We start from the raw sequence: 27,128 nt of genomic DNA on the forward strand, positions 1-27,128 counted from the left end.
TTAGCCAGTCCCTTGACTGGTTACGAGAAACGGCTCAGCGTCTTAAGAAAGAAAAGAAAAGAAATGACTCCAGATGCCAGCGTCCTCATGTTATCATCGGATTGTACCGAATCGAGACACCAATTTAATTTGCTTTTAGACTCGGAGGACATGTCGAAATGTCAAATCCACTTACCTCAATGTATTTCTTGACTGAGCGGATGATTTGCTGGAATGCCTGATATAATCTGTGGCCATAGCTGAGGCTTAATATATCTTTGGGAAAATGCCCTCCATAAGTAGCAGGCCCAAGTATATAATGGTGAATGAGAGCATACAGTATACTCTCCAAATGTCTTGATTTGGCAAAGGCAGCCCCAATTAATCCTCTGTCATCCCACTTTTCCAGCTGCTTTTAAAATGTCCCAGTTTCTCTCTCCTTCCCTCATTTTCTCCCAGTACTGAGCAGTTATGGCTGTCAGATGCCACTTTAACTGCCCTGGCTCCATTGTAAAGACAGTGAAGCAATGAATCCACTCCAGGTTCGAAAAAATCCATCCTTCAGCACCTTGGATAGCTTGGATAGCTCCAGTTTAATACAAAGAGAGGATTCGCCACCCCGCTGTCATTGAAACTATAGTCCACAACTGACCTAAGGACTTGTGGGATTTATAATTTGGTGTATGGTACTCTGTTGAGCCAGAAAGTACAAAGCCAGGTTTGCAGCTGAACATTAAGAAAACAAAAAACAATGGCCACGGATGATGGACTTAACTTTAAAGCAGACGATGAAACCATTGAAATAATGCAAGACTTCCTATGCCTTGGCTCAATTATTACTCACAACAGAGACTGCAGTCAAGAAATTGGAAGAAGGCTAGGACTTGGAAGGGCGGCTATGAAGGAATTGGTCAAGATCCTGAAGTGTCACCATTTATCATCGGATACTAAAGTTAGGATGGTCCATGCCCTCATATTTTAAAAAGAGACAATATAACCGACATTTAAAAAAACCCAAAAACCAAAAATACAATTTAAATGAAATATTGTTCATTATTTTAAATATCTAATTTTAATCTTGGGGGTGAGATCATTGCAACCATGATCGGCAAGTCTGCTGACATACTGGCTTGGACTGATGCAGTTCTGACCCTTCTTGGCCAAACCGACACAGCAGATAAAACATAGCCAGGAGCGTTTTATTTCATTGCAATGTTTCTATATGATCCGACATACATGAGCTTGGGCAAGTTCTCTTTCTGTCGATTCTCCTTAACAAAGTGGAGGGGGAAGGGAGAGAAACATGGCGCTCCTTTCTTTCCCACCCCCACCCTCATAGAAAATGGACATGCATAATTTATTATCTGCAGCTGTTGTGGCAGAGCCTTTAATGGGCATCAATTCTATTACCAGGCTTTCAAGAAAATGTGCAGGAGAACACCCGACGTCTGTCCTTCGGGCCGGGCTTTAAATGTGAGTGCAGCCCAAAGGGACGCATCTCGATTCCTCTTCTCCACAGAGCAGGGCTGCTGCTGCTGCTGCAGAGTGGATTTGCTAATGGGATGGAGAGAGTGCCAGGAAGAATTAGGGCTTGTCACTTCTGAGCTTTGGAGAGCACATTTCTGCTGCTGTTCTCCTTTTCCATCCCCCTTCCTAATCCATTTCCCAGCCCTGTTGTGCAGATCGTGTGGATTGTCTGTAGGAGGATGTGTGAACAAAGTGGGACTCAGGACTCTCCACTGTGGAGCCACGGTGCAATGCCTTGCAGAAGTATTCCACACACATTTGGACTGTTCATCATTTGTATAGAATCATGGTGTTGGAAGGGGAAGCAAGGGTCACCTTGTCCAACCTTCTGCCTTGCAGGAACATGCAACTAAAGCACTCCTGGAAGATAGTCATGCAACCTCTGTTTAAAGGTCTCCAAAACAGAAGAATACACCATCATCCAAGGCAGTCAGAGTACAGTGAGCCCTTGGTATCCGCTGGAGTTTGGTTCCAGGACCCCCTGTGGATACCAAAATCGGTGGATGCTCAAGTCCCAGTAAATGCAACAGTGTAGTAAAATGATGCCCCTTATATAAAATGGCCAAATCAATGTTTGCATTTCTGGAACGTATATATATTTTGGAGCATTTTCAAACCATGGATACTTGAATCCATGGATAAAGAGTCCGTGGAGACTGAGGGCTGACTTTAGACATGTTCTTCCTAATGTTTAGACAGGATCTCTTTTCTTGTGATATGAATCCATTGGTTCATGTTCTAGTTTGTGGGGGCACAGAGAAGAATCTTGCTGCAAATTCAGCATAGTGTCCATTTTAGTTTGTGTTATATCCTGGAATTGGAATGAGTTTTATTGATGTTATCACCCCTTGATGGAATACTGGGTGCATCTTGGTGACAAATGCCTAGGTTAGATCCATTCCCTTCTGTTGGAGGAAGAGCTTTGTGAGCCACACAGTCTGTTTTCTTTGGCGAAATTGCCAATTGTGAAATGGAAGAAGGACAGAGCCATCTTGTCCTTCCCCTTGAGGCAGCAAAAGATCTGTGGTCCCTAGATCATGGCCCATTTGGGGAGCGCCAAGGGGTATTAGATGGATTTCCTCCATCTGCTGTTATTGTCCTAGAGCCCTCACAAACAGTGGTAGAGTTTCTAATGGCCCTTGCGATGCATAGATGATAAACTCCAGTGACACTTGGTTGAAACTGGGCTGGTTGTAAATCCAAATCTCTGGAGGGACTCAAGCACAATCTGGATTCAGACACAAGGGAGGAAAGCAGCCACCAGCCCAGTTTTGCAGGAAGAAGAGACCTTCAGTGGAGCTTGAATGCAAAAGTTGCCATCCATACTTTTGCAGAGAAAGGAGTGTAGAAACATCTAAACTCTTCACTCCATGCATCTGAGGAAGTGGAGCAAGTCTACGAATTCTTGTGCTACAACGTCTTTTGCACAGTTGGTCTGAAAGGTGTTACAGGATCCCTTTGCAGATGGTAAATTGTGTTAAGTTAATGAGACTTCTCTAGGATTCAAGTCTCAGCATCCCACTGGTGTGGAGGTTGCACAAGTCAAGACAGATTATAGGTTTTTGTGGGTTTTTTGGACCGTGTGGCCATCTTCTAGAAGAGTTTATTCCTGACATTTCGCCAGCATCTGTGGCTGGCATGTGAAGATGTTGAAGATGCCAGCTCTGATGATGCCAGCCACAGATGCTGGCAAAACATCAGGAATAAACTCTTCTAGAACATGACCCCATAGTCTGAAAAAACCACAAAAACAATGGATGCCATCCATGAAAGCCTTTGACTTCACATTGAAGATAGATGGCGGTTTTTGTGTGCCTTCAAGTCGTTTCCAAACTTATGGCAACCCTAAGGCCAACCTATCATGGGGTTTTCTTGGCATGATTTGTTCAGAGGATTGCCTTCCTTTGAGGCTGGGAGGATGATGGGAGTTGTAGTCCAACACATCAGGAGGGCGGCAGGCTGGGAAAAACTGATCTCGGGGTTGATTCCACAGTACGGGTGACTCTGTTCTTCCACATTCGCCTCCAAAATGCCAGTCTTCTAAGTCAATTCTAGGATAAGCGTGATAAGGTCAATGTTAGGTTAAGCATGAGTTCCAGAGCATGCCATGCCACACCCCTCTCCTTTTTTGCGGGTCACTGAGTGTTGTTGTGTTGTCCTTTTGGAAACGGCAGCAATAAGCAGCAGAGGTCATTTCAGTGCATCGGCTGGACTCAGGATCTGAAATAGCAGCTTGCATTCCAAATTGGTTCATCATGGCTCATTTGCTAGCAGGATTTCAAGAGGCTTTTGTGAAATGTGCAGCAATGTTCAGGGCAAACATTGATGTCTTGTTGATATCAATAAATGTGTGCATGCACACACATATAATGTATGGGCCCTTTCATTTATACACACTTGGGGGTGGGCAATGGGGGAACACATTGGTTCGGACAAAGCCATATGTCTTTAGAGGACCCAACCTAAAAGGTTACAACAAATGGCAACAACAATAATATACCAAGAACTGGAGACTTATAGACAATCTGTCCTAAAGAGCATGACTTAACTGGGTTTGGTGTCCTGCTGTCTTTGAAAATTTGACATTTAAATTAAAGTCTTTGCTTAATGGAAACCAGTATGATAACTTTGCTTTATTATGGTATGAATCGAGTAGGTTTGCCCATGAAAAATCATCCTCATGGTCTCCGCGAACAAAACCAAGTGACACTTTGGAGACATGCATTTCAACGGACATGTGTTAGTTGATTGCACTGACTTTGGCGCTGAATAAAATTGATTTTGCAGCACAAGGTATAAGGAGAGAAAAGTGTAAGACAGCAAAATCTATTGAAAACTAAGAGCGTTTACTTGTTCTTTGTGTTACTGAATTCTCTGTGTAAGCCTTGGTGCACAGTCTTTTTGCATCCTCACCATATATATATATATATATATATATATATATATATTGAAATAACATTATTTTTAAATCAGAAACTTGGCAGTGAATCTACAAGGCTGCCATCTTCTGGCCATAGGAGAGCAGCATGATCTGAGTTTGCTTCCAATGCTGAAAAATGACTGCTTATTCAAAAAGCAATCCAGTAAACTGTCGTATTAAAACACTACTAATTGAAAATAGCATAAAGGCACATTAAAAACATAACAAGGATCTAAAAAAACCACATATACAGTACATACCCATTAAGACCCTTCCACAAATCAATGAATTGCAAATTTTATTAAACAGTAGGGTGTTTGTGAGATGTTTAGCATCTGCGTTGCAGAAATAATCCAGTTTGGCACCACTTTAATGGCCACGGCTCAATGCTATGGCATTATTGTTGTGATCCGCTTGGATTCCAAGTGATTAAGCGGAATATAAATTATTATTATTATTATTATTATTATTATTATATTATGGGAATTGTAGTTTTGTGTCTGAGGACTCTGCTGCCAAATCAAACTACAAATCCCAGGTTTTCATAGCACTGAGCCATGGCAGTTAAAGCGGTGTCAAACTGCATTATTTCTGCAGCCTAAGACCCTATTGAATTTAACATTCTGTATGAAATGTTTTCCCTACCATATCAATTCCATGTGTCTTTCTGCCCCCCATTGCACCCCAATTTTTACTTTATTTAGCATTTAAAGTCCTTTTATTGAAAGAAGGGTAGCGGATGGGAGAGGTTATTTTGTCTGAGTTTTTCCTTACCAAACACCTGTGGGAAAACTGTTTGGCTGCACATTTTTTAGCCTGCAATGGCTTCTCACACTATAAACACTTTGCTTCTTGGAAACGTCGCTGCAGAAGTTTAGATAGTATCTTGGCCTCTTTCCCCAGATATTGTTTATAGGTTAAGGAAGCAGAGTTTTGGCTTCGTATAAACACCGCATGTCTGTCCGTAATAACGATAATAAAAAATGCAACTTTCAAATGTATGCCTTTTAAAATTAATCTTTCCGTGTCACGGATTAAAAGCCATGGCGGTTCAGTATCAGCATCGCCATTGGGGACCAATCTTTAAAAGACTAATGTTAGAGTAATGGAAACGTTAAGAATGATAGGAAATGCTGAGAAGATGAAGATGGATATCTATGGTCTAATCCGCTCTGCTAGAATAATGCAGTTTGGTACCGCTTTAACTGCAATGGTTCCATCCCTGGGATTTGTAGTTTGTTGTGGCACCAGAGCAATGACAGAGAAGGCAAAATATCTCAGAAAACTACAAATCCCAGATTTGCACATTGTGCATTGGCAGTTAAAGCGACGTCAAACTGCATGATTTCTGCAGTGCAGAGCAGACCTACATGGCACATCCATATATGTATGTGTGTGGGAGGAAAAATGAGTCCTTATACCGGTTGCACACTATACATACATTTGTAGTCTTATTATCATTTACCCTTGGCTTTGAGTCCCTTAAACACGGTCTTTAATGTCTGTTCATGTAGTTGTTCAGGTAACATAAGAGAATGATTTGGGAATTTGAGGTTAATCCATGCACGCCATCTCATTCATCACCAGTAATATCAAATGCCAAAAGCTTAGTCTAGAGGCCCTTCCCAAGAATATGTAGAAAGTTGGTATAGTTTGCCAGTCGTCTTCAGCAAAGATCCACAAGTTGAGATGAAAGTGCAGCCAGATTTCAAATAAAATTGAGTCAGCTGAGAGTGTTTCTGACCTCTTTTTTAAAGGCTGACCATAAAGAAAACAACAAGGTGCACACAAATACATGTGGACCGATTGTTTCCAACCCAGTTTGGCCAGGATGGTGAGGTTTCCTTCCAAGGCTGACCTCATCTTTCATCCTTGTCCCAGCAGACAGACAGGCAGCAAACATTACAGAATCCATGCCTTGAAAGGAACCAGGCCTTTGCAAGATCAGGGCCGAGAGTTTGCACCCACAAAATGAGCTTTTACTGTTGTTTTGATGCAGATTCGGGTGACAGCCTTTCCCACACCACCTCCTCGCCACAGCCCTCGCCGGCCTCTTCGGCGCACGCCTTGAGGACTGCAGATACCTCCTCTTCGACTGACCAAGCCGCCGCAGACACTTCTGCTGCTGAGGAGACGGCAAGCGAGTCGGGATCTGTCTTCCTTCCTGACTATCTCTTCTTATCCAACTGTGAGACCGGAAAACTCAGCCATGTCAGGTAGCTTTATGCCCACTAACACTCGAACTCGGGTGATTAAGTGCCGATCAGTCTGCAAGCGGAATAAGGTCACCTAGAGATGATATATAATGGTTTCTGCATAACTGGGGGAAACTCCCTTGCCACGCAGAAAGGTGTGCTTTTGTAAACTAAAATTAAGAACAAAGGCCAGTATTCTCTATCAGCGACTTAGTTAAGATTACAGTGGACCCTTGTTATACGCTGGGGTTTGGTTCCAAGATCCCCCATGTATAACAAAATCCGTGTATGCTCAAGTCCCATTAAATATAATGACATAGCAACATGGTGTTCCTAATAAAAAATGGAACATCAAGGTAAATTTATACTTTTTTGGAACATTTTCAAACCGTGTATGCTTGAATCCGTGTATAAAAAATCCGTGTATAAGAAGGACCGACTGTATGTGCCATGTGCAATGGAACGCTGCATGGGATGCGCCAGTACACCTCGTCACAATTCACTAACAGTGTAACAATTCACAGTGGTTTAATGCTGGTCCTGCAGCCACAACGTTGTGAGTTCGATCCCAGCGGGCTCCAAGGTTGACTCAGCCTTCCATCTTTTCGTAGATCAGTAAAATGAGTATCCAGCTTGTTGGGGGCACTTGGCTTACAAATTGTAAACCACTTAGATCAGTGGTTGTCAACCTGTGGGTTATAGTTCCGATGGTCTTAGGAACCGAGACACTCCTTCTCTATCCAGGGGGTCACCACAATTTGAGGAATTGTATTAAAAGGTTGTGGCATTAGGAAAATTGAGAACCACTGGCTTAGAGAGTGCAGAGTTCACTATGAAGCGGTATAGACATGTAAATGCTATTTCTATTGTATACCATATCAGAGTTGTAGCTGCATCATTGATGTAAACTCTGATGCAGGATCTTGACCTGTTGTTTAAAATGCTCTGACACGGGTCAAGAAGTTTCTGGATGCAAAGGGTGAGTGGGGGATTGTGCAACCCAATTGTGCAATTGAGCCTGCAGTGCCCTCCATAGCAGCCCCCAGCCCTTTAAGAACTCCTCAAATCCTCTCATTGCAAATACATGCCAGCCCCCAAAAATGAAATCACTTTCCTCCTAATCTCCAGGGTTTGCATTTCTCCATTTCGGTGCTCAATAGGGACGGAAAGAATTTTGTTGTTACTCAATCCCAGGTTGAATAATAGGGATCCCAACAGTCAGGACAGAGTAATTAGACCACAGTAGGGAAAAGACAAGCATTATTATTATCATCTGTGCATCCAAGGATGAAATGATCGGGGCGTTTACCCCTAGCGCCCAAAATAAACTCTTCCCTCCTCAAAGCAGAAGTGACCATCTGGGAATCCTTCCACCCATCTTGTAATTTGGGGATCAGAAATAGCTGAAATAATGCAACTGCCCATGGAAAAGTGGATATTTGTTGTTGATCCTATGCTTGCTGACAATAACATGTGAATGTTCAGATAGTTCGCTCTTGTTAAATGTTGGGTAAGCCTTCCTTGTTTAGAACAATCAGAGCTTGGGAACATTATATTTTTGGACTGCAGCTTCCCAAATTCCCCAGAGTTGTAATGCAAAGACCCAACTTTTCCAAGTTCTGAGTAGAATGACTCACCGCTCCCTAAAAACAGCTCTGGTTTTCTTTGTCTCCCTTCCAGATGCCACAGCTGGTCCAATTCTGACCGATCCCTCGAGCAGAACTCATCAGATGATGTGTTTGTTGACTTTGTGGCTTCCCAGCCCTCACTATTTCTACAAAACTCTGGTGGCCCATTGCAGGAGATCATCCAGCCAATAGGTCAAGGGGTGCTTCCCCGGCATCCAGACTCAAGTGGGCCTCCTTCCAGTGATTTCTCCTCTTCCTCTCCATTGTCAGGACCTCCCTTAACTCCAACCTTCCTGGTTGATAAAAGCCAGAACGCTCTTTCTCTTGGTATTACTGAACTCGACGTTCTGGCCAATACGCCGCCACCGAGGCCTCCTAAGCCAACACACTTCTCTGACAAAAGGGCCGAGGAGCAGCCCATTGGGGGCCTTCAAAATGGACATGCTGGGATCCATAGCAGCCAAAGGGTCATGGTGCCAAGAAGGATTTCCATGTCTGGCTTGGACTCCATGAAGAATTGGAGAGGTAAGATTTTGAGCAGTAATAAACACATTCCCTACTCTTGGCCCAAGACACTCAAGGTAGCATACATACTTGTCCTGGCCCCAGTATTTCTCTTTTCTTGAATCCATTGGTTTATGTTCTAGCCTCTGGAACAGAAGAAAACAACCGTCATCTACTACAGGGTGTCCATCATGTATTTAGAGACAGCTATCATGTCACTTCTCAATCTTCTGTACTCCAAGCTAAATAGACCCAGCTCCTTACATTGTTACTTGTAAGAGTTGGTTTCAGGACCTTTTATCATCTTTGACATTCTTGTCTGAACGTGTTCCATCTTGTTAATATCCAACTTGAATTGTGTTGCGTAGAACTGGAGACAGTATTCCAGGTGAGGTCTGACCAATATAGAATAGAGTTGCACTACTACTTCCCTTGATCTGGACATAATGTTCCTATTGATGCAGCCTAGAATTAAACTTGCCACACTCTAGGCTAGAGATTTTATCCTCCTAGAGGACCTACAGCCGTTTTATTTAACAGTTTCTTGGATCATTATGAGTTGACTGTATTCCAAAGTTTTATTTTGCAGTTGACATGGATGAAAATTCCTTAAGAAGCAGGGATAAGAGGCTTAGCTTGAATTTGGTAAGTACTCTTTTGTCTTTTTTAACACACACACATACAGAGTATTTAGTTGAGCTTTAGCAGGGAACATTAGAAGAAATTAGCAAGCATTAATCAGCAGGCCAAGAGAAAATAGGAAATAAATGGTTTCCTGGCTCCAACAATAACAGTAATTATTTTTCTTCTCTCTTTTTGAATTGTTGCTCAGTATGTATAAACTCATTATGCTTTTACTTTGGACAAGCAGGGCTTATATATATAATACTTTGCTAGACCTCTTTGACCAAAGGCTACAGCAGGCCAGATTCAGTGCACATGTATGCTGCAGCAATGATGACTCTCATAGTTCATAGTGTAATTGTGTGTGTTGTTTTTTTCCCTTTCTCCTGGAGCATGTTCTTTGATTCCAGAGTTGTTGAGAAATGGCTTGGTTTAGCTTTGTATTTATTTACCTCTTATGCACAGATAGAAATGGGTAGAAACACATTTTTGGATTCCATCTCCCACAATCCCCCAGCCAGGCAATCACAGTTATCATGCATAAAAAGACTCTAGGGCAATGGTTCTCAACCTTTGGGTCACAACCCCTTTGAGGAGTCAAACGACCCTTTCACAGGGGTTGCCTAAGACCATTGGAAAACACATATTTTTATATGTGTTATATAAATAATTTTATGGTTGGGGGGGTCACCACAACATGAGGAACTGTATTAAAGGGTCGTGGCATTAGGAAGGTTGAGAACCACTGCTCTAGGGCATTCACAGTGCCATTAATTAATTTTTAGAATATATCAATTAATTGCAATCAATGTAAAAGTGTCTGACATTGAAGCCTACAGTACCATCTTCAGTCAAAAGGTGGCAGACTTTCCTAACCACTGCATAGAATTGTAGTCAACAAAGTTTGGAACTAGGGGTGAGTAGTTTGAGGCACACAGTTATAGAACTACTCACATCCAGCTCCTCGTCTACAGGCATAGAATGATCATAACCTGGCTCATTCCCTTAATAATAATATAGGATAGCAAATAATATAGGATAGTGAAATCCTCACACCAGACACCAGAATTAGGATGCACTATGGCATCACTCAAAAACGGCATGTAAGTGCATCCAACTCTATGTAACTTTACTTGAAGACTACAGCAGTGCTGCTTAAAATGGTGATCCCTGACATCAGATAGCTTAAGAAGCACTAGACTACAATTGATCAAACTGTGAAATATTCCACAGCATGCAAAATACCAGCATAATTTAACTTCAGGCTCTTCCAGCCAGTAACTAAGCCTTCGGTGCTGAGTTTCAACCTTTTATAGAGTAAAAAGGAAAATAAAATCATGCAAAAGCTGGGAGAACAGAAAATGATGTTTTGAAGGAAAGGGGCCCAGATTCAGACCTCAGTCGGGTCAGATTTGGCCCCACTCCCTGTCCTAAAGATTCAAAACCAATTGGAAGGTGGATCTTTTGAGAGTCCAGGAAAAAGCAAAGAAAGGTGGGAGGGATCTATTGCTTCCTAGGGAAGGTGAATATCCATAATCTTTTCCTGGGTTTGGATGTAGAGCCTCCTACTGACTCCACTCCCATGTCCTTTTCTTTCTCCTTTCTGCAGCCATGTCGGTTTAGCCCGCTCTATTCCAGCACTTCCAACACTTCTGAGGACAGCTATGTGCCCATGCACCCCAGTGCCTCCTCACCCGTCCCAGGCTCGGACTGCACACCGGACGGCTACATTCCCATGAGTCCAGCGCCGACAGCATTTGCTTTCTCTGCAGTTAGCACTGAAAAGCTCTCAAGCCCATTGCCTGAGCTTCCCACAGATCTGGAACCACCTCCGGTGAACCGGGATCTCAAGCCTCGCCGAAAATGTAAGCATTCATTCTACAATTTGAGCAGTCCGTGGAGATGCGGAGGCCATAGGGAGAGTGGCCAGGAGCCTTTTTCCTTGTCGTTCAGGTGTTCCTTATCATGCAGAACCATCTAGTTCCATTTGTAACATTTAAAAACAATCAATTTGCAATAATAATAATAATAATAATAATAATAATAATAATAATAATATTGGGGATGCATCTTCTAAAAGTATGAGCAAGAAGCAGATGGCTTGCAGGACATATGCCCTATCACACAGTTTGTGGGCAATTTGGGCAATCCACATTTTTATTTCCAATTCTGGGTTAAGACAGTGTGAATCATAGAACTGCAGGATCCTAGAATTGGAAGAGACCCCAAGGGCCATCCATTTCAACCATGCAGCCATACAGGAATACACAATCAAACAGGAATCAAATACACAATCAAAGAGGGAGACTCCACCACCCTCCAAGGCAACAGTGTCTTCTACTGTCCAAAAGGTCTTACTATTACCGATTCTTCCTAACGTTGAGCTGGAATCTCTTTTCCTGTAGTTTGCATCCGTTGCTCCGGGTCCTAGTCTCTGGAGCAGCAGAAAACAAGCTGGCTCCATCCTTGATATGGCATCCCTTCAAATATTTAAACATGGCTAAATATGTGTGAACACATTGACTAGAATCCAGAATCATTTTTCATCTGAAAATGGGATTACTTGGTAATCTGACAGAAGCTGGGGAAGAAAAAGGGCTACATGGGATCCTTCAGCTCTAAAGGGTTACCCATAGGCTGCCCAGGTCCCAAATTTGTCTTAAACCATAAACTAGCCAAATCTGAAGTTTCCAGTTTCAGTTGTCACTTTCCCGGCCAGATCTGTAACGATAAAGTCCCTTCTCCCTCTTTTTACAATTCCCAGTCCGACCGCCTAATCTGGACCTGCGAAACCTATCCACCATCCGAGAACACGCTGCCTTAACCAGGACGTGGACCGTGCCTTAGTAAGTAGATGCGAGACCTCTCACGGCACATTTTCAAGCACTGACACCTTTGGCAGGGCTACCGCAATTTGAAAAGGACAAACTATAAACCACTCCCAAATTTCCAGCTTGCACACACCAAATCAAATAAAGAATCGGGGGGGGGGGGGGGGCAAAACCAGACTTAGGATGCCATCTAAGACCTTGGGCAAAGCACACACACTCAGCCTCAGGGGAAGGCAATTGCAAACCTCCTCTGAACAAATCTTGCCATGAAAACCCCATCATAGGTTTGCCTTAGGGTTGCCATACGTCGGAAATGACTTGAAGGCACACAACAAGGGAAGAGTTAGTGTAAGAATTAACTACATTTTGTCTAGTATCTTGGAGGGGGTTTGAAAAGCATGACGCAAATGGATCTGTCCTTGAATTGGCAGTGATATTTTTTTCCTTTTGCAAAAAAATAACAAACGGCTGAGTAGCAGACATCTCCCAAGTGCAAATACATATCTTTGTGGGGCGTTCAAAGGAGGGTGGGATGACTTTGGAGGCAGACACAATAGTCGATGGAATGGTTCCCATCTCCATAATGTTGCTAGCTGGCTGGGTTCATAGGGTTCAATAAATGTTGCCTTCCCAATTCGGTGCCTTTCTTGACATGTCTTTGAGGTCTGTCGCTTCCTCCAAACGCCTTGTCTGGCCATTTCGATAGGCGGCTATGTCCAGTCGCAGCACTGAATAATCTCCCAAGATGACATGGATGAGATTGTAACCTATTTTGTAGCTAACGTAACCCTGGGCATTGAATACGTTTATTCCCTTTGCAGGCTGTGTCAGGTTTTGGCTTGGTTTCAGAGCATCTGGGAAGGCTCTTCTTTGACTGCTCTTTTGTTTTTCTTCTTCTTTCCCCCCCTTTGTGTGTGTGTATTTGTGTCTCCCTCTGCAAAACTAGCAATCGAACAAGCTTTATCTCTCCAGAAAGAGACTGCATTTATTCAGCGAAAGTATTTGCCAGTTCAGTTTCCGGCGAAGAGGAAGAAACTTACATTCAAATGGTAATCATTTTTGATACAGCTCTCCTTTGACAAATCCCGTGAACGGAAAAGCACCAGGAGAAGGCCCCTTTTTAAGAGAAACTTGCGGAGGGGGCTTCCCTTTGCCCTGCTGTCGAAACCCAGTGGAAAAATACTGGGCTGGATTGACACGGAGATAAGGAGAGGCCCTTTTTTCAGTTGGACACATCTCCGTTGTTCACACAAGCGTTGGTGGCACTTCTCCAAGGGATGACAAAGAGCAGGCAGAGAGAGATCCATGCCAGTTTGATGAGTGCGAAGAGAGAATCTCCCACATTTCCATCCCATTTTATAGGCAAGATCTCTTTGGAATGCCTTAGGAACAAGCAAAACATGAGCGGAAACAAAGACCGTAACACAGTGCTGGAGCAGGTGCTTTATGTTCAAGAGGGTGCAAGGTTTGATCCTAGGCATATCTAGGGAAAACAGCCATCCTGTCTGTAATGCTGGTGAGATTCTGCAAGTCCATGTAGACCAGGGTTGGGTAAAGTATAGACCCCAAGGGCTGTTTTTGTGGGAGCCAGATCCACCCACAAGTAAAGTTATTTTCCCCCATGTGAAGTTGAAGGCTTTCACGTCTGGAATTCATAGATTTATGTGGGTTTTTCGGGCTTTGTGACCATGTTCTTGAAGAGTTTATTCCTGACGTTTCGCTGGCATCTGTGGCTGGCATCTTCAGAGAATGCTCTGGCACAGATGCCGGCCAAACGTCAGGAACAAACTCTTCTAGAACATGGCCACAAAGCCCAAAAAACCCCACAAAAAAATATTTCCCCCCCAATTTCCCCCCTCCATAATGCCTCAATGGTAGACTCTATGGACCGTGGAGGACATTTCTACCATGTTTGGAGGCCTCCTGCACCATCTAGGGGCCAAAACAATGTTTGCCAATGTTTTGAAACTATTTTTTTTGGCCACCAAAAGTACCCCAAATCAAAGGATTTACCATATATACTCAACTATATGTCAACTTCAGGGCAGATTTCGGGGGTCAAAAGTATGGATTTATTTATTTCCTTCTTGTTCATGTTTTTAGACTGTATCCCTATAATGATGGTCTAATTCTCTTCTAATCCAACTGGTGCCTGTTTGTTTGTTTGTTTATTATTGTTATTACCATTGACAGGAGCACCCACAGGCAACATCTCCATATAACGGAGCATTGTTCCAATGGCCAAAGAAGTTTAATGTTGATTACTTAGCGCTGGATTTTAATTCCGCTTCTCCGTCCCCTGTACAAAAGGTACGTCTCAACAAGGGATGGACACGAAATTGGTTTGTTCCACATCCTAGTATGAGCCAATCTTTGTTTTGTATTCCTGGAGTCATGCAACTGTCATAGTATGCTGCTATCCTTCTGTCTTCTCACCTCTCTCAATTTCATGGTGCATTTCTTTGCACGTGGGAACCGTTAGGTAAATTTGCATACAAAAATGTCTCTATTGGGGGAACATTGATTTGTTTAAAGCATTTATTTATCACCTCTTGATCCATTACGACGATGCACAAAAATAAAATACTTGTAGCTCAAATCAATTAAAAAACTCATAGCATCTCTTTAATAATGGCTCTAGAAACAGTTTTAAAAATGGAAGTGGGAGCATCGCAGGAGTAGTTATGAATGTGTAACTATGCATTGTCTCCTGACCTGACTCTGCAAAAGTACCTTCACCTCCAGCAGCCACACTGAGCAATGGGGATCTGTTGGGTAGGGTCATAATGTTATGATATTGTATTGATGTTGTATTTTACTGGTTTGTTTTAATGTAAGCTGCTTCGATTGTTCAGAGGAGCGGGATACTTATTATTATTATTATTATTATTATTATTGGCAACTGGAGCACTGGAGGAGGATGTTTCCAGCCCCTTCTTCCAGAATTCCATAGCCTTGAGCCATGGCAGTTAAAGTAGTGTCAAAATGGATTATTTCTGCAGTGCAGATGCAGATTAGGATGACAGGCTCTCACCAGCCATAGCTTCAAGGCAAGGGGGGGGGGGGGAACACCAACTACAGATGGGAAGGAGATGGGGAACTGACATTAAGCTTTTGTGTACCTTGCCATTTTTAATTTTGTTGTTTTGTTGCTCTTGTCTCTCTGGCAGAAACCTTTCCTCTCAGAAGAGCAACGGGTGGATTACGTCCAGGTAGACGAACAAAGAACTCAGGCTCTCCAGAACACTAAACAGGAATGGACAGACGAAAGGCAATCGAAAGTCTGAAGAGGCATTTCTTGGTTAGCGTGATTTTGCACATGGAAATCCAGGTTGTCGGAACGATCCAGCGGAGAAGGCGAGAAAGTTAGCGCATCTACCGCTCTCCCTCCTGTTCTCATAAGCAACATCTTTTGAGGATGGCAGGAGCGCCATACCGTCTTGGGAAAGGACTGGTTCGTTGCATAGCCACATAAACGCCATCGCTGTCACCTTTCTCGATCACCCTTTCTGAGAAGGATCTGTGGTACCATTTTAAGACTTGAATCTGGGAACAAAAGCCTTGTTGTGTCACACTGTAAAGACTTCTGAAATGTATATATATATATATATATTTTCAGGAAAGAAGAATACATACATACACCTTGCTATTTAACAGATGCTGCCTTGGCTGTGGCATCTGGTACTGACAAGTGTTGGGAGAATAAGGGCTAAACTTTAGAAGCAACATTAAATAAACTTTGGTAGGAGTTTGAGCTATCCCTTGGTATGAAGCATGTTGGCTTCATTTGCCATATTGGACCATGTAAATAGAACTTTGCACTGTGGCCATTTCAAAACCCCTAATCCCCATCCTTCGCTTATTCACGGACTAGTAACTGTCACAACGAACAGGACCCATCGTCAGTGGCTCCATGCCTCATGATGTGTTTTGGGGTATGTTTTCTCTCTCTCCCCAGCGCAAGGAGTTGCTTTAGATGTAGCACAAGCGTTCCGGTGCATCCACTGACTTTCGAGTCTTTGCTTTTGGAAGGAATCAGGTGAAGCCACAAAATGACTTTTGCGACTCCCAGCATGGCTGGCATGCCGTCGTCTGCGCTGCAAGGAAGAAAATGCCACTGCGGTTCACAAGAACGGCTGCCCGGTTTCTGGATCCCGGTAAACAAGCTTGTATCGGATCTCAGTCTGTGGGAATCCTGTTTCCAAGCACAGCTTGACCAAAGCTGTGAAATGACTGGAATAAAGCTGACCCGACCCTTTTAGCACTAAGATATCTTACTTCACATTTAGCCTTTAATAAAATTAATGGAGACGTGATGTCACCCAGGCTTTGTTGGGGGCAGCCATTTTGCTAAATTTGCCAGGATGATGATGATGATGATGATGATGATGATTGACAAATGGCCATTGCTCATCCCATACATTTGAGGTTTCTCGAAGATACATCTGTTTCCATAAACCCTATTTTAGCTGACCAGACTTACTTAATTTTGGTTGCTACTGTCCAAGCTCTAGGTTTCTTTCTTTCTTTCTTTGTTGACAGGCTGGAATACAACCAGTTTTCATTCATTTCACCGTTGACTGTGTAACTAGTCTGCCTGCCACACACTTGTGTACATGGACAGATGTTTGGTTAAAAAACAGATAAATGGGTGTGTTTCCATTACACAGTTATATCAGTTTCATGCCACTTTACATTTGTCACAGTTCCATCCTACAACATCCTGCATTTTGTAGTTTGGCGAATTCTCCACCAGAGAGTTGTACCCTTTTTCTGCTGAAGTACAGTTCATCAAACTACAAATCTCAGGACTTCTTAGGATAGGGCCATGATCATTCAAGTGGTATCAAACCATTCTATCTGTGCAGTGCAGATACACTCAAGGTGACGATATCTTTGAATTCTACTGATCTACATGGTTAAAGAAAACAAATCTGTATGGATCATCTGTGATGAAGGGAGCAAAAGCTTCTTCGCAGACAGAGTTCCTTTAATGCTTTGGAAGGCAACGAAAACAAAGGTGCCGAATGCTATGAGACTTTTTATTATGTTTGTGTACAAAGGGAATCTAGAAGTAAGCCTTTGTCCGCACATACGGTTCTGGGTGGCCCTTAAGAGTTTAACAACACAGTTGGGCGAGATGAAGAACAGAGACATATGCTCAAAAGCGAGTCTCGCTGTGTTCACTGCTGGGGTTTACTTCCCAGTAAGTGTGTTTCGAGATGGCCCTTGATATCTCTTCCAATGTACCTCAAGCATTTTTGTATACCGCCAATCTGACGTCTGTTCTGCAGCACTAAAGAGCAACAAGATAATACACCATAAAAAGATCACACACTTTTATCATCTTTTCGGAGCACAGCTAAACTTTTACATCTTTGAAAATATTCTTAGAGACACTGCCTCCTGTTGCCACCCGTACCTATCTTTAAAGCAAGTGCCAGAAATAACTCAGGTACTGTTCTTCCCAGTTGGGTACAGAGAGTTGCCAGAACTGCCCATAGGGTTTGTTTGGCAATATTTATACCCTATATATCTTGCATGCAGCTCATAGCAGTATACATGGCTTCCTCTTCCTGACTTCATCTCCAGAGCGACCCTGTGAGGTAGGCCAGGCTGTGCTGGCTGGGTTGGTGGGGTCTCGGGCTAATACTCTCTTGGGAACCTTGTAGCTACTAGGGTTTACAGAGCTTGGGGATCTGTCCCCCTTCTCTGTGGCTGATGCTTAATGACTTCCGCAGGGGCTTCTCTTGTAGCATCAGAAGGGACCATCTCAGATGTTGGCTCTGTAAACTTGGAGCTGGGGATAGTCCTGACCCGGCAAACCTGCAGCTAAGAAAGACTTGGAGGTTCTGCTGAAAAAAATGTCAGTCCACCCATGAGTATATCCATAATGCAAAGGTGAGATGATGTGCAAATCTTTGCTTTGTGGGGTCTTAAGGGAGATGTCCCTCCATGAATATCCTTCCATGAGTTTCAGCCAGGAAGGAAAGGTGACCAACAGCATCTGGAGAAAAGAGTCAGAGCTGTTTCTGTTGTCTAATGCTGCCATCTGACGTGTGAGTCACAGAAGGAAAGCTCAGTAAAAGCAACTAACTGTACTTACCATAACTTTTGCAAGGGGGCAGGGTGACATCTGAGACTTCTGCTTTAAATGGTAGTAAGATCTTCCAAACAAGCACCTCTGGATTTTAAAATGCCTGTATTTCCTACATTCTTAGACATGGAAGAGATCCTCAAGGGATATCCACTCCAACCCTATTCTGTCATGCAGAAATATACAATCCAAGCACTCCTGACAGATGGCCATCCATCCCCATCAGTGTGCCATCTCCAGCCACAAAAAGCATCTTCATCTGGTGTTTTCTTCCATCATCAACATCATCATCATCAACAACAACAGCATCCAAGAAAACATAATAAAAAGTGGGGAAATGGGGAGAGGGAGGAGCAAAGAGTAAACTTAATATATGGAATTTACATAGGTGTTGCTTCTCTAGTTAACAAACGATTCAGTGACTGCTTTAATTGGGAATAAATATGATTCAGGTCTTTACCGATTTGGATAGATCGATGGATCAATGGCTGGATATATATCCAGCCATTGATCCATCAATCCATCCAAATGGGTAAAGACCTGGATATATATATATATATATATATATATATGGATATCCAAATGGATAAAGACCTGAATCATATTTAGTCCCAATTAAAGCAGAGTCACTGAATCATTCATTAACTAGAGAAGCAATACATATGTAATTTCCAATAATTCAATGAACTACTCTAGTTCAGAGGACCAATAAGAGTTGTTGTTGTTGTTGTTCTGTGCCTTCAAGCAGACCCTAACTTTGCTGTTGTTAATTGCCATCGGGTTGACTTCGTTTCATGGCATCCTTATGAATGAGGGACCTCCAAGACACCCATACATAGCCCTGCTCAGGTCTTGCAAACTCAGGGACCTTTTTTGGCCAAAAAAAAAAAAAATGGGACTGCTGGGGGCTTGTTGGGAGTTGGATCAAGACTCACACTGGGCCGCCAAAGGACCAGACTTGGCCCATGGTCTGAATATTTGCCATGTCCCGAACCTACAGTGTGATGTCTTTACTTGGACTTTGATTTCATCACAATCAAAGTTGGTGGCGGTGGAGGGTTCATCAGTCATTTCAGTGCCTTGGAGAGTAAGCAGAACCTCTGTTGGCATTTTGGAGACATTAAACAAAGAGACAGTTTACCATTTGGATCCTGTTGACAGAAAAGCTTCTGCATTCCAGGGGACATGATCCCAATGAGACTGCTTTGATCTCTATGGACTGCCCTGGGCATTCCTCTAAAGCAGAGGAAGTCCAGGAGATGAAAAAGGAAACAATCTCAGTATGAGCAATTCTCTTGTACCGTGGGTGCATTAGTTCCCCTGCTCTGCATCTGATGTCTGTGAAATCTTGGAGGGTATGAAAGTAAATAGACAGCATCACAAAAATTAAGATATCAATGCTTATAGAGATTAGGAGGGGTGGGGGCTGAGAAATGACAAGATCCAACAAAGCAACACAGAGTGAAATGAGGACCCTTTAAAGCTGTTTGCCAAGACTGAGAGAGGCAGACTGGACATAACCCAGGCAAACAGAGCTGGATACCTGGTCAACAGGGCAAAGTCGAACCCTGGCATTCCAAAAGTTGTGTCATGCGCTATGGAGGTCAATGGACTTTCTCTCTGCTGACCGGAGGGGAAAGTGCTCATCGGCAGATAAAAAGAGGTCTGCACGCTAGCATCAGTAGAGTCAGTGCAACCAGACGTTAGCAAACCAAATCTACTGGTACATTTTGTGCCGCTCACGTAGGGTACCCTCAGGCACTGGGTGACCCAGAGGTTACTGCATTTCCACTGGAATCCATCCCACCTGAGGGCCTGGCCCTGAGACTCCAGTTTTTGTGGATCGCCTCCAGGCAGGAGATGAAGGTGCAAATCCTCCAGTTTTGGTGGGCTCTACTTCAGGCACGAGGAAAGGAAAACGAATGTTTGCTGTAACAACAAAAAAACAAAACAAAACCCAACAACTCAATTTGGCTATGCGTTGTGTTTAGCGAGAAGAACTTTTTTATATAAAACATAATGCAAACAGTCCTGCAGGCCGAGATGTTTTCAGCTGACTTCTGCTCCAGTTAGACGTTTAGCAATACAGTTGCCCAACCAATTCCTGGTGTGAGATTCGCTTCCTTTTTCTTAGTACATGGGGTGCGGCAAGGGAAAGAAAAAGAAGATAAAAGGCCCCAAATATCTGGCAGGTCTGTGCATATTAAACTTGAAGAGGAGACCCAAGTGACCCTGAAATGGCAATCTGTGGAGTGGTGGTCCCAGGCATTTTAGATAAGGGAGATTTAACCTGTAGTATCAAGAGAATAGCATATACAACTCAAGTCCAGGGTATCGGACTGCAGAAGCATATTCTCCCATTTTTTGAGATCCTCTGCAGAAGCTCTTCTTTCTGTCCCATCACTTTCACAGAGAAATGTGATGGGAAACACACAAGAAGGCCTTCTTTTTGGTGGATGCTCCCAGGTTCTGAAACTTTTCCAAGACAGGTTAAACTGGCACTCTCCTTGCTATCTTTTTGCAGATAGATTAAGACTTTGTTTTTACTTCAGCACACTTTGAAGGCTGCTCAAGGGCCCTGCAGAATGGTACAGTAATGTCTGTGTTCTATCCCTTGTTTCAATGGAATGTTTTACATTGGTTTTTAATTTTAGTGGATAGTTTAATGGCTCTGGCAAAAAAAGCAAACTCCGGCATCCTTTCTTAGCTTGCCTGCTCTTCCTCATTAATAACCTCTGCCATCCAGAGCATGCTCCAATGTTGCTTGGCCGCAGGTGTCTCCATTTTCATCTGCAAAATGCTGGAGGCTATGCACTTGCATCTTTTCTGCAATCGTTTGGCCTGCAAAGATAAGAGCCTCGGCATTATCTCCCCACGGGCAGCTGCACAACTGTGCAAGGATGTCAGCCAGGGGAGCTGATGCTGAGATTATCAGGCTAGAAACACACTCTTCTGGATCATGTTCAGGGGAGTTGTCCAGGGGTGTTGCAGTTGGCCTGACAAGACCCTGTTGGGCTGCATTTACATTTAGGTGATGGCTGCTTAAGAAAGATGTGCCATCACACCTCTGAACATCCCATGAAGAAGGTGCCTAACCCATTGCATGGTTTCAAATGCAATGATTTCCAGTGGAGGTGGTTGAGTTCACTCATTTAGGTGCCAGTCATCAGGTGCACAAAGAGTGGAGTCCATCAAGGGATCTACGAGAGAGTTGTCTGGAAAGCCATTACTGAGCATGTTAACATCTTGACCTTTTGGCCTTCTAAGCCAGAAGCTTCATTCAGCCCTCCAGGCAGGATTGGCCCAAGGCATCTTGTCAAAGGACAAGATCACGCCTTTCAACATTGCACAGATAAACACCAGGACACCACATCCAAGTCTGGTCAGGATGGCAAATGCTAATACAGGTTGAGTCTCCCTTATCCGAAATGGTTGGGACAGGAAGTGTTTTGGATTTCAGGGGTTTTTCAGATTTTGGAATATTTGCATGCATATATGTAATGAGATATCTTGGAAATGGGACCCAGGTCTCAACCAGAAATTCATTTATGTTTTGTATACACTTTATACAAGTAGCCTGATGGTAACTTTATAAAGAATATTTTAAATAATTTTGTGCATGAAACAAAGTTTGTGTAGACTGAACCATCAGAAAGCAAAGGTGTCACACTCTCAGCCACCCATGTGGATAATAAGGGATTTTGGAATATTTTAGATTTTGGAATGCCAGATAAGGGAGACCCAACCTGTCATGAAGATGAAGAATACACAAGCAGTTTGCTGATGCCAACCAAGTGCACCAACTGGCATAGTTATGCCAGCCCAGTGCATCAATGTGATGCTGGTCATGTTTTCTCCATTAGCTCCCTGAACTCCATATTGTGGTACGTATTCTGCTTTTGTACCATTCGAGGGTGGGCAATGTCAGAGCAAAGCGTAAGTGGCATAATGCCTGCAATAACTACATTTCTTCCATCCTTCCTTCCTTGCTTGCTTCTTCCTCCGCTTTCCTTCTTCTATGTCGCTGTCTCCAGAAATCAATCAGTCCATTCTTTAGCCAATTTTTTTAAAAGCCCAAAATATGAAATTGAGGCAGCTGCCAAGTTATAATTTTCATCACAAAATAAGATATTTTTAAAAATACAGGAACAGGTGCAATGAAGAACAGTTTGGGGAAAGCAAACCGTTGCTAAGGTATGGGTGGCTGTTTTGTCATTTCCCAAACCTAATGGAGTTGTTCCTACAGCCCTACAGCTTTGGGTCTGTAACTAAGCCAGATGAAACAGCAGAACATGGAGGCTGATTTTTCTCCGAATGGCCGTTACCAACAGGATTTTTCTTTCTACTTGAAACGGAGCCAGCATCTGTCCTGGCCGGTTTCCTATGGAAATGGGTTGGCTGGCATCCACCCATTAAAATGACCATCGCACATAAAGCTACAAGGAAAGCTTGCGTTTTCTAAATCTACGGACCACATTTCAAGCTCACGGCCCCAAAAGCTGCGTTTCCATGACACAGAGACTTTACGGGACACCTGTCTGACTGCTTTTTGTTTTCAGTGTGTGTGTGTGTGTGTATATATATATATATATATATACGTGTGTGTGTGTGTGTGTGTGTGTGTATTTATTCCTGCTCCAATGAGCAGTACCATCAGCAAGAGACAAGACCCCTTTTTCTCTAATGCTGCTGCTCCAGGCATCCCTTTCCAGATGCCATCTGACTTCAGGAGTCTTGTCAAAGCCTTCATTGTCATCATTGTCATCTCAATACAAGCGCCTCTCTCTCTGTTTCTGCTGTCACCAACCACCCATGTTCGGAGATGGGCAAATCCACTTTGGCTGGGCTGAATTTACTGCAATCGGTGCCTGCATAAATGCACACACCATGGCCTACAATAGGGGTTCATCTGCACTGTCTCACAAAACTACAATTCTCAGAATGCCCTAGCATTGAGCCAGGGCAGTCAAAGCAGTCTCAAACCGGATTATTTCTTCAGTATGTTTTGGAACATAGTCAGTCAAAAGACAGATCTGGGAACAGGGATTCAGTCGGTGTTAGATAGGTTTACACTCACCCTGAAAAAAAACTGCAAATGCATTCCTGGTCTTCCAGGTTTTCAAGCTCAGAGCTGAATCTAGATGCACTATATCTCCAAACTGCAAACCTGTATTTTCTGTATGTAGAGAGATCTTGTAGCACCCTTCAGACTCACTGAAAGAAGTTGGCAGCATGAGCTTTCCTAGACTTCAGCCTACTTCAGATGCTTTTGGTGGAGTAAGCTCATGCTGCCAACTACTTTCTTTCAGCGAGTCTCAAAGGTGCTACAAGATCTCTCTACATACTGATTCAACAGACTAACGCAGCTATATCTTTGAATTCTACCTGTATTTTCTGTATTTATTTATTCATTTTAAAAACAGTACTACCTGCAGTTTCTGACTCATCTTCAAGGGCAACCCTTTGCAGAGCATATTAGAATATTTTCGGATGTGTGGAGCCTTCCCATTTCCTTCATTCAATACACAGACCCTTGCTTTCAAGACAGTGCAACAGGGTTTGTTCTGTACCAGGGGTCCTCTGAGGACATGAAATATGCCCATGCAGAAGTCCCACAGTGTTCAATGCGACTAAAGAATTGCAGCATAGGAAATTGAGGCTGATCAATCTGCTGCAACATTCTTCAAGCGGAGAAGAATTCTGAAACTGGTATATTTGCATTAACAAGCCATTATAGCAAATGTGGTTAAATTGGTGCAAAAGATGTCTTCAATCCAGCTCTCCATTTTAAGGCTCTGTATGAAAATGATAAAACTTCTTGCCAAAAGGGGGAAGGAAGTGGCTGCTTCATATGAATGAAACACAGAAGTGAAATCTTGCAAGCGGACTGCGCAATCTGACGCTTTCAAGGGCCAGTCCTCCAGTGAAAAGCAGGACAATATTGGAGTGGGTCAAGAGGACAGAGGTTACTCATGAGGAAGAGCACGCAACCCAGGAGAATCTGCAACAGTTTACTTTTGTCTGATCCTACTGGGAAGGGCAAGGTTTCACCCCTTCCTATCCTCTTCTCCTGCTGAATTGAGGGCAAACTACTTTTCCAGTTTGAACTCAGTTTGCATCAATGAAAGCAAGCTCAGGACAAAAGGGGGAAAGTAGGAGGAAGAAAGAGAAGCCAGGACACTTTAAATGAGGCTGAAAAAGTGCAACGACCAATGATAAATCGGGACTTTCTTTGCCGGATCAGAACAGCTGGGGAATAGGAAGGCTTCTCTCGCCAGATTTTTGTGGATCAGATGGAAACGAAACCTTCTCGACTTGATACCTATGGGAGGAAGAAGGCAGAATCTGAACTCGAGTTATGCACCCCTCCATTTTTGTCCACCAGAAAGCTGCCCTTACCACTAGGCAGTGGGATTTTGCATAATCATCATCATCATTACTATTATTTTATTTATATCCCTCCTACTCTGACTAGGACAGAGGCGGCTTACAGTAAAACAGTTCAATACATAATAAAATAACAAAACATCCTATGAATCGGCAGCAAATTTTTGGTCGATCTATTATTGTTGTCACTGTTGTTGTTGTTATAAATACAAGGAAATTAGATAGGAGCTTGGTGGAATTTTCCATCTCAAAGTGACCAATCTTGGGGAGAGTCATTCCCAAACTCTGGACTTCCAGATGTTTTGGACTTTGGTTCCCAGTATCCCAGTCCTTTGGCTAGGTTGGCTGAGGCTTCTGGGAGTCAAAGTCCAAAACACCTGGAAGGCCGAGTTTGGGAATGCAATGGTCCCCAAATTTTGCTCTCTCAGATTGTTTTGGACTCCAACTCCCAGAAGCCCCAGTCAGTTGGGCCAAGAGTCAGGCATTCTGGGGGCTGAAGTACAAAACATCTGGAGGACCAAAGTTTGGGAATCACTGCCAGTTGGGCCAATGATAAAGAATTTGGGGAGCTGAAGTCCAAAAACACCTGGAAAGACCAGAGTTTGGGAATGTAATAGTCCCCAAACTTTGGTCTTCCAGATGTTTTGGACTCCAACTCCCAGAAGCCCCAGGAAGTTGGGCTAATAGTCAGGAATTCTGGGATATGTAGTTTAAAAAAACACCTGGAAAGGCCAGAGTTTAGGTCCCCAAAACTTGGTCTTTCAGATTGTTTTGGACTCCAACTCCCAGAAGCCCCAGCCAGTTGAGCTAATAGTCAGGAATTCTGGGATATGTAGTCCCCCCAAAAAACCCAAACACCTGGAAAGGCCAGAGTTTGGGAATCCCTGTGAGAACTGAGAAGCAGCAGTGACCTCCCCATATTTTATGTTGCCTATAACACCTATCAATAAATAATAACAACAACAATAATAATAATAACCAAGTCAAGCCTGGGGGGGGGGAGGAAAGGGGAGTAATAAAAGGCAGAGAGGGGGGTCTCCATCTTTCCCTGAGGAGAAAAGAGCCCGAAAGGCGAGGCGTGTGCTGTCAGCTGACATGGCTGCTATTCCTCCTCAGCCTCTGAGCGGCCGCCATTTTGTGTGGGAGTGGGAAGGGGCCGGGGATAAGAGAAGGAGGAGGAGAGAAACAGAAGGAGAAATAGGGGAAGGAGGAGGTGGTTCCTGGGCGAAAGGAGGCGGACAAAGCCGGGGCGGAACGGAGGGGAAGGAAAAAAGGCCGCCGCCGGTGTCCCCCCCGAGGGACCGCCCGGCCTCGGCTGCAGCGACTACGCAAGACCGCGGCTTCACCGCCCAGACTAGGCCGCGCCTGGCTTCTCCCATCTTTTCTTGGGTGGCAACCCCGGTTTCCTCCTCCTCCTCCTCCGCCTGGTGTTGGTGCTAGTCGCCTTCATTTTCCTCCTTCTTCTCCTTCTCCTTCTCCTCGTCATGTCGGGCCAGTCGATCACGGACCGGATCACGGCGGCCCAGCACAGCGTCACCGGCTCGGCCATCGCCAAAGCCGTCTGCAAGGCCACCACCCACGAAGTCATGGGCCCCAAAAAGAAGCACCTCGACTGTGAGTCCCAAAGAGAAAAAGGAAGACACGTGTCTTTGTGTGAACGTGTGAATGGGGAGGCAGAGTGGGTTAGGAATGGCCCAATGGGAATTGGACTCACACACACACAGCCCACCGTCATTAGGACCGAAATGATGGCTTAAAAACCCAACCTGGGGTTGATATATTGATTTATATTTATTATATGGTGATGTCCAAAAGGAAGAGAGGGCTTAGTGGTGCCAGAGAAGGGCAATGAGTAGCTATGAAGCCCATTGGGTTGGCTTTGGTAGAGTCACACTCTCTCAGCCTCAGTAACTATAACTTCCATCATCCTCTCAGCCTCAAGGGAAGGCAATGGCAAACCTCCCCTGAACAAATCCTGCCAAGAAAACCCCATTTTTAAAGGATCGCTTTAGGTTTGCCTTTAGTTGGAAAGGACTTGCAGGGCATTGCTTGGTTGTTTAGAATTAGACGATGATATAGAAGGATAGAAATGCAGCTGAAGACTGAAAGAAAAGGTGTTTCCAGCACACAAAGATGGTTAGGGAGGGAGTCGATATGTATGTATTGCAGTTGTCCTGTGAGCCGCTCCGAGCCTCACTTTTGGGAAAAGGGTGAGATATTATATAATGTCATAAACACACACACACACACATATATATATATGTAAGTTAGAAAGGACTTGAAATACACATGTCAAAAAGAGAGCTTTTAGGCATTGTTTGCATTGGAATCTGTTGCTGTGTGCCTTCAAGTCCTTTCTGAGTTATGGGGGCCTGAAGGCGAACCTGTTGCGTGGTTTTCATGGCAAGGTTTGTTCAGAGCGGGTTTGCCATTGGC

The 27,128-nt window shown here is 43.7% G+C and overlaps 2 protein-coding genes across 3 annotated transcripts in view; both read left to right on the forward strand.

The window, feature by feature from the left end:
* Positions 1 to 16,469, forward strand: part of GAB3 (GRB2 associated binding protein 3) — a 58,751-nt gene extending 42,282 nt beyond the window's left edge. Inside the window, exons 3-10 of the mRNA XM_089536494.1 lie at positions 6,426 to 6,642; positions 8,302 to 8,774; positions 9,343 to 9,398; positions 10,987 to 11,242; positions 12,142 to 12,223; positions 13,155 to 13,257; positions 14,402 to 14,518; positions 15,379 to 16,469. Of these exons, the coding sequence (XP_089392620.1) occupies positions 6,426 to 6,642; positions 8,302 to 8,774; positions 9,343 to 9,398; positions 10,987 to 11,242; positions 12,142 to 12,223; positions 13,155 to 13,257; positions 14,402 to 14,518; positions 15,379 to 15,495 (1,421 nt within the window). The 3' untranslated portion in view covers positions 15,496 to 16,469. The remainder of the gene's footprint in view (positions 1 to 6,425; positions 6,643 to 8,301; positions 8,775 to 9,342; positions 9,399 to 10,986; positions 11,243 to 12,141; positions 12,224 to 13,154; positions 13,258 to 14,401; positions 14,519 to 15,378) is intronic.
* Positions 16,470 to 25,745: 9,276 nt separating this feature from the next.
* The window catches only part of LOC149308804 (phosphatidylinositol-binding clathrin assembly protein-like), a 47,884-nt gene continuing 46,501 nt past the window's right edge, over positions 25,746 to 27,128 (forward strand). The window contains exon 1 of one of the 2 annotated variants that reach the window (XM_089536496.1): positions 25,746 to 26,306. In XM_089536496.1, coding sequence (XP_089392622.1) covers positions 26,177 to 26,306 — 130 coding nt within the window. In that variant the 5' untranslated portion in view covers positions 25,746 to 26,176. The remainder of the gene's footprint in view (positions 26,307 to 27,128) is intronic. The other variant, XM_089536495.1, reaches the window with a different exon arrangement.

The sequence above is a fragment of the Sceloporus occidentalis genome, unplaced genomic scaffold (genome assembly GCF_023333645.1).
Source record: "Sceloporus occidentalis isolate IW3139 unplaced genomic scaffold, rSceOcc1.0.p SCAF_8, whole genome shotgun sequence".
Lineage (NCBI taxonomy): Eukaryota > Metazoa > Chordata > Lepidosauria > Squamata > Phrynosomatidae > Sceloporus > Sceloporus occidentalis.